Raw genomic sequence first — 8,360 nt, 5'->3', positions numbered from 1 at the left:
GCAGAAAAGAGTCAACTGCTTGACTCCATAAAGGACCAATAAATTGTTTCTACTTGGTAAAATATAAGAGGAATATTGTCTCAATAAAACTCCAAGGGATCGAGTTTATACCGTACTCTTAAGTCAATCAACAGTCCGAGTGTGTTGCCCCCCAGTGGCACAGCGGTATGTCTGCGGAGTTACAACGCTAGAATCCGTGTTTCGAAACCCGTGGTGGGCAGAACACAGATAGCCCATCATTTAGATTTGTGTTTAATTTCAAACAAACTTAGTGTGTTATCCAAACCTCCTATATTACAGACGTCAGTGACATTTCCATTATACGTTTTCAAGAAAAGACTAGTCATTTTGTAAAAATTCTACATACAACCCCTCAAACTGGGTATGATCTACACCCCAAAAGAGCGTTGAAATAGAAGAATTGTTAAGTAAGTATAACTATAAAACGATCACGGTGGTATTTAACTTTAGCAAAAGTCTATTCACAAGAATATCTAAATGTAGGACATTGTAAAGTAAATTTATTTAAAAACAATTAATAATATATATATATATATATATATCACAATAAGGATATATATTCCTTGATCTGAAAGGTTAATATGTGGCTGTTTTTGTCAGTTCTCATAGGATTAAAATAGAGTAAGAAATAATTTGTATCAAATCATTTTCCAGTGGTATTTATTTTAAGAACACGTTTTTCTTTGTTGTCAAAACAAAGTAAGTCTTATTATACACGAAACTTAAGTTATTAATGGAGGCTAAATACAATTGTCAACGAGAGTATCATACATTGATCTAGCTCTTTAATTTAGCGTTATGATAAAAAAAAAACTCGCAATATTGATAAATTTTAGAACTCTTACTTTATATTTTAGACTATATATATCAATAAGTTTAACAAGATAATAATTACGGCTAGCTCTTATCGTGTGGTGTAAAAGCTGTTTTGTGCTGCTGATATATATTAAAACCTGCTATTTAATGATAGCGACCTCTGCAAAAGTGTAGTGAAATTTGGACTTCATCGGGGATGATCCGCCATGATGCTAAAGTAATGTTGGGAGTCACTTTCCCGATGTTGGTTACGGGTGTTCCCGTGTCTAGAAAGTATTATTTCAACATTATAATTTTATCGGGGTTTTGTATGCGCTGTAGAAAGCTTCAAAAGCGTTTGAAGCTTTCGTAGTTGTATTCATGGAACTATGAACCTAGACTCTTTGTCTTTTGCTTTGTCTCAAATCAGTTATTCAGTAACAAATTTAACCAAGAAAAATTTCAAGTCTGGTGTTCAGGAGATATCAAGAGTAAGTGACTATAATTGAGTAACAAGTGAAAATAAAAAAGTTTATTTATAAGATGAAAATTAAGTGTGAATATATATATATATATATATATTTAAATTATATAAGTTGATAATAGAGAATAATAGTATTAGTTTAATTATCGTCAGGCTTAACACAGATTAACATATGTGGTCATTGGTTTGTATTTTGTTAACCCTAACTTTTGTGCTCTGTGCTTGTGATAGTACTACTACAAGTATTACTTGTACTCTACTTGTAGACTTATTGTTATACTAATAGCTTAATTGTCGTTATACTTATTATTGTGACTTGATTAAAACTGATTAAGTTAGTAACCTTAACATAGTTAACATCACCATATTTTTCATTAACGATGTAAATTAACTTTATTTGGGAAATACCTTACTCATTATGTGATAATATTGATAATCTCAAAGGTAAATAGTTGCTATAAATAATAGTAATAGCAAAGCATTATAATAAGAAAAAAGGGACACCAGTTACTACAGTCTTGTCAGAACTTAAGGCTGAAGTATAATACTACATGTCATTTATAAATCGCTATGTTCTGTTGATACAATGATAGAAAGTACTTCTGTATAAATGTTTTGAATTTATTTTAAATTCATAGACTGAAAATTATGAAAGTACTTAAAAATAAATGATAACCAATGATATATGAAAAATAATGGAAACAATTATTACCATCCATTCTGTATTTCAAGATACAAATAACCAAAAAATGTAAGAGTACATAATTTTAGGTTATTATGTAATTTGATAATGTATGTAATTCATATGTAGCTGGTGTGAAACAGGTAGTGGGTAGGAAATTCTGCTTGTTTATATATGTTTAAAAATACTCATACTGTGGCACTACTGTCTGCAACAGAAATTGAGGTCATAATTTATATATAAAACATTGAGAATACAACTGTTAAGTTGTAGAAAAGATTACTAGATAAATGAAAAGTTAAGAAAAGTAGTAAAGCTGATTAACATACATAACAAATATGCCAACATATCTCATTTTGATAGATTGAAAGCATGTTGCAATTGATTCTCATCTGATTGAAGTTTAACTTTGGGCATTTATGATGTAGCATTAAAGTTTTAGAAATAATTATTAATTATAGTGGAGGAGTACTGCATTGCTCGTTTTTTGTTAAACCAAAGCTACACAATGTGTTATCTTTTATCTGCCCACCATGGTTATTGAAATCTGATTTTTAGTGTAAGAACCCTGCAGACTTACTGCCAAGTCATTGGGGGGCTGCTATATTGCACAGGTTTGTAAAGGAATTTTTTTGCATTAATTTGTGGTTTTACTTTTTTTATTCTATTAATATTAATATTTGTTACAAAGTAATTTTCTTTGGATATCAGTGTATCATTAAATAATGTATTTTTGATACTATTTTATATACTTAACCAAAATACTTTTATATATCTTTTATAATTGATTAGTATATTAAAGAGAGATTTTTAGTGTTTTGACACCTGCTTGGTTCTGATATATTTTAAAATGGACTGAAATTTCTCTGAAATAGCCATTTATGGAGGGTTTATATCAGTATTTTTGTATTAATAATGATGGATACAAAGTTGCATATTTTAAAATAATTTAGGATTTTTTGGTGAAATGGAGAATGCTGAGGCTTATAAATAGTTATTTAACTGTGATACAAAAAACAACAGGTATTTTGTCTATATTTACATAATTTCTTAAGAGGAGAGATGCTTTTCATTTATATAAGACACCTGTGAATGTTCCTTAAGATGCTATTTGAGTTAAAATTATTGATGGAAATATATTGATATAGTGGAAATGAGAGTTTCATATGGAAATCCATTATTTCATCATGCTGTATCTACAAGTATGAAACAAATTATAGTAAATAAAAGCATCTCAAGGTTTTTCAGTATCATCCATGTTTAGATAGTGACTTAACTTCCCACACTCTAAATGTGGGGTTCAAGTTCACAGTACATGAGGTTCAACTAATACAGCTGTGGGAAGACCTTTAGAATAACCTTTTGCTCAGTCAATTTACACTGCATAATTATTCTAAGAATTCAGAGCTCTATTTGCTTTTCTGGAAGTAATTTCAGGATGAATGGTATAGGTTCTTGTTATAATTCTTACTTAATACCATACATTAACTAGTGTTTATGTTTTTGTAAATGTTAATCCACTTCATGATATAGATGGAGTTGAAAAACATGCCATGAAGTGAGAGACATTTGGTGTCAAAGTCTGGGCAAACTTGAAAAATTTATTGTTGAAAGTCTTACTTGTGTGTTTAAATGGTTCATTGTATTCTACTGACCAAAGGTTGTATCAAAAACAAACTGCTGCAACTAGGAGAGTATATCAGAACTTTGTAAATTAGCCATTCATTTTCTTTAGTATATAAGCTACATTATGTGAATTAATTATGACAGTTGAACATTTTATTCTAGACACAAGTGTATGTATACACATATACTTTTAAGGTTTTGGATGATTGTTTTCAAATTTTCTAATAGGACTTATTCATATCATTTTTTAAATAAATTCTAGTGGCCAAGAAGTTTCCACACACTTGTTGAATAATGCTTGCAAGTCTGTGCTGTACGATTTTACATAGAATAGACCAGTAATTTAGTAATATTTGCAGTTTTAAAGCTTTTAACAGTATTTAAATAAATAAAACAATTGAATAAAAGAAATATATGAATAAACTTGTTATTAAGATAAACCAGTACAACTACCAGATCTTTACAATCTGTCTAGAGTAGAATGGCATATAAACAAACATGAAGAACATATGACTGTCACTTAAATTTGGAAATATTTACACGTACCTTACCATGTACATAATATACAATATCATAGTTAACAAGTTCCCTGTGTATTTTTCATGAAACAAATGCTCTAATTTTAGAAAATTAAGACTAAAAATGAGTCCTGTCAACTTTATGTGACCTGAGAAAGTAGCCACTGTTCCACATTTGTTTGATAAAAAAATTTGAGTTTTATCCATCAATACTTTTAATATTTCTTATCACATAAGTATGTTAACAAACATAAGTATACATTAATATAAAGAAATTTAAGTTCAATTGTACCATGCCCAGATGAGTACGTCCGAACTAGACACCAAAATTGTACCATTGATTTAAAAACAAAAAATGTATGGAAAATGAGAGTTGGGGTTTTAAGTAATTTTTGAATTACTCTTGTTTCCACGGGTACACTCCTTGAAGGTTGTCATTTGTGCATTTCAAAAAGCACATTTTTTTGTTTAAAACTACTTTTTCAAGTAGTTTTACGGACGTTTCCTACTTGCCAAATGAATTCGTAATGTCAGTTAAATACCACCATGTAGTTGCCATTCTTTGTTTTTCAGATAAGTGTAATGATGTTTTTATTTAAAACATGTCACAATTGCAATTACAAAATTAAGTAGTCAGTTAACCAAGTTATTGTTTGAATAGGATACAAATATTGAATAAAAAATTGCCTACCATACTCACTAGCTAGTTAACTCATCTAATTTGATGGCAGTTTTATTTGGTGAATATAAAAAAACAACAACAACCTAGGTTTACAAACTTTGCAACTCAAAAAACAATAGCATATTTGTTAAAAATTTAACACAATAACAAACATACAATGTTTGGAGGTTTTATCATCAAATACAAGTAGTTTACCTAGACATGGTGCAAAACAAAAGTCATGACATGAGATTGCTTAAGGCTTAATAAAAGTGCCTTGTTGATATTTGGTTTTCTATTTAAAATTATGTAGGTTTTACTTTTTAATAAATTTTATTTGTTACCTATTCAATCCATGTCTGAACTATATAGCTACCATTATCTGAAGTTATCTATCTTTTCATTGAAAAAATTTCTGTAGCTTTCAAACAGATATAATCTAAATACTTTACAATTCAAAATGAAAGGAATTAGAAATAATGTTACAGGAGTATAAAAAAAAAAACAATTAAACCTCTGTATTTACTCCGTTAGTATGTGATTTAATTCTTGCTCTATACAATCGTATTTAAACTTTCTTTATAGCTGTTTTCAAAGTTGTATTGCCCTCAGTGGTTCAGTGATAGGTATGAGGGTTCAAACTGCTAAAAATAGTTTTGATACTTGTAGGCACAGCACAAATAGCGCATTTTGAGCTTATCAACAAACAAAGCTGTGTTTCATTAGTAAATGATCAAACCATTTGATGTGCCATGATATTAAGGTTTAAACCAAGGCCTGTATAAAAACTAAGAAAAGTGCTTGAAAATCAATAAATAGATAATATATTCGAAGAGATTATAGGTTTTAAGTAAAAATTAAGGAAAAATTCTGAAAAGAAATAGACAAATAGGTTTTATTTTAGGCAAAATGTTTTGCAGCTGTGCAGAAATGAAAATATTAACTTTTTTCTTCATGAATTTCACTACATAATTACCAGAATATGACAAAATGTTGATACTAAAATATTTTTGAGTTAAAAGTGTTCAAATACAGTTAGAATTAACATATAAAATTGTCTTAAAAATTTGTGGAAAAAAAACTAGAGGAAATACTGTCTTCAGGTACAATAATGTAAGAATAAGTTACTCTTTATCCTAAACTGTTTTACGTAAAAAAATAAATCATACACACGAAGTAGTACAAAACCTGTAACAACCTGAAAATACAATTAATAACTTCATTGAGTTTCTCTGTACAAATTTTCACAAGATTACTCGTGTAAAAAAAAAACTTCCGTTGAAATTTATTCACGAAATAAAAGTTTTATCTATTTAACTTTTACAAATAAACATTTTAGAAAATTGCAAATTTTGATTTTGGAGTGATTTTAGCATACTGTGAATGAAACAAGTTGTGTTTATGAATTTCCTAAATTTTTCGGAACAAAATACAGCACTCTTAACCCTCTAGGAGAAAATTCATAATAGTTTTGAACAAAATTGCACTAATCTGACTTTTGTAACTTGAATAAAAGTGTAATTTTATTGATATTTAGCCAATCACAGTTTCTCAACTTCTCCTTGAAATAAAGGAATAAAAACTGAGATAATCTAAAACTTCGATTTATAATGTTCTTGACAAAAATAATAAATAGTAAAGCGGTATACTTAAATTTTGAATGTAACTCATTAACACATGCAATAAGAGTTTTAAAAATGGCATTATTGTTATAGGGTTAAGTAAGTATCCAACGAGGTAGCCAAGGTGAAATTTGGAATATTTTTTCTTGTATATTCCTGAAAGTCTTGTTTCAAGTCCTTCTCTTAAAGATGATTTCATTGTTCTCAGTCCCAAGTGGCTTATCTTTTGGCATATAGAAATTAAAAGTAGCCACAGTTGGGATATTTTCTGAAACTGTTGAGTATGTGAAGCTAAATATTTAGTAATTTCATCAAAAAGTCATAGCAGTTTTAAACATGCATGTGGTAGGGATTATTAATTGTAACTGAGTTGTGGTGATGATAGCAGCAGCCTCGAGGCTCTTTTTTTGTTCTAAAAGCCTTTCAAGAAGGTAGGTCATTGAATTCCATCTTACAAAAGTTTCTTTTAAGGCATGTTTAAATTATTTTTTTATTGTTGAGTTGTAATAATGTCAGCAGCTAAGAGCTTGTTTGTTCCAAAAGCCTTTCAAGAAAGTAGGTTGTTTAATTCCATCTTATATGTACTTATTGTACAAGTTTCTTCTGAGACATGTTTAAGTGATTTTGTATTATTATTAATTTTAAACATACTAGGTATGAGTGACGAAAATGTGTAACAGTATTCCTATTATTTACATATTACTAGGTAAACTTCAGTTCCAACATTTTTTCTATTGCATAATAAGTATAACATCAAGAGCAGCATGTTGTAATTGGAATTACTGAAACTGTATGTTGCTGAGCATGACCAGGTATTTGGTTTTACAGAAATTGTGTGGGCATTTGAAATGTGACAACATGAAATATTTCACCTGGGATATTGTTTTCAGAAAAATGAATTTTACGTGGTAATTTGTATCATGGTTTGGCTTTCTTCATCAAGCAAACATACCTTATCAGTAGCTGCTGAATATGGTTGGTTAACCAATGAATAATTTCACTGATTGGAGCACAGTGATCATTCACTCTAAATGTCAAGGTTCACTGATTAAATTCACGTGTTGTATGGTTTGTTTCATTGCATTGCACAAAAATTACTGGACAGAATATGAATGAACTTTATATAGATCATATATCTTCTGCAAATGAAATATTTTATTTTTATGTGATATTATGAATTTGCAGCTTTCCAAATTTTAAAAGATTTCAGTGTGATTTTTTTTTAAAGAAATAATTCAAATTTCTTACCTTTGTTGTAGATTTCAGTTACTGGTTTTAATGTTATTATAAATTCTTGTGAAACATTTCTGCAGAAACTTATTATTGGCATTTGTAGATACTGTACAGTTTAAGCATTCACCTGGGATTATTGTGAGGTCTTTTGTTAAAATATTGGTATTGCTTCTTACTCAGTCTGTAATTTTTATTTTTTTTGAAAATTACATATTTAGTGATCTTATAGTTTCAGTGTTCAATAAAACTAATGAAACATTTAAAATTAATCTATTAACTATTCATTGGCTAGATATTTGGCTATAAGATTTGGATGGATATTCATTACATGTCCAAACATATGCTCCCATATTTCTGGCTTTTCAGGGGCTATGTCGAGCATTTTACCAAATTTCTAGTGATGATAAAAAAATATTCAATGCATGTTAAACTATGTTACAGCTATGAACAGTAGTGTACATAAAAAAAAAGTTGTTAATATGATAGATGTTTTGGAAGGATAATTTCATATATTACTAAATAAATTTTGTCTTGGCCTAAAAGTTGAAAAGACATTTTTATTTCAGATACAAGTATTGTGTAATACCACTTTATTTTCTTCGTGCTTACTGTTTCTAGCATCAGATATTTGAGTCTTTTTGTTTTATTATTCCTTAATTGACTCCAAAACATCGAGTTTGATTTACGGTATTTTCTTATTTTGATGTTTTGAGCTCTT

General features: G+C 28.8%; 1 protein-coding gene across 1 annotated transcript in view; it reads left to right on the top strand.

Annotated features, from left to right (window-relative positions):
- Window positions 1–1,032: 1,032 nt before the first annotated feature.
- Window positions 1,033–8,360, top strand: part of LOC106459523 (CCR4-NOT transcription complex subunit 1-like) — a 101,530-nt gene continuing 94,202 nt past the window's right edge. The window contains exon 1 of the mRNA XM_022386026.1: window positions 1,033–1,307. Coding sequence (XP_022241734.1) covers window positions 1,206–1,307 — 102 coding nt within the window. The 5' untranslated portion in view covers window positions 1,033–1,205. The remainder of the gene's footprint in view (window positions 1,308–8,360) is intronic.

This window comes from Limulus polyphemus, unplaced genomic scaffold, assembly GCF_000517525.1.
Source record: "Limulus polyphemus unplaced genomic scaffold, Limulus_polyphemus-2.1.2 Scaffold622, whole genome shotgun sequence".
NCBI classification, from domain to species: domain Eukaryota; kingdom Metazoa; phylum Arthropoda; class Merostomata; order Xiphosura; family Limulidae; genus Limulus; species Limulus polyphemus.
The sequence above is the reverse complement of the archived record's forward strand: the minus strand, read 5'-3'. Positions and strand labels throughout refer to the sequence as shown.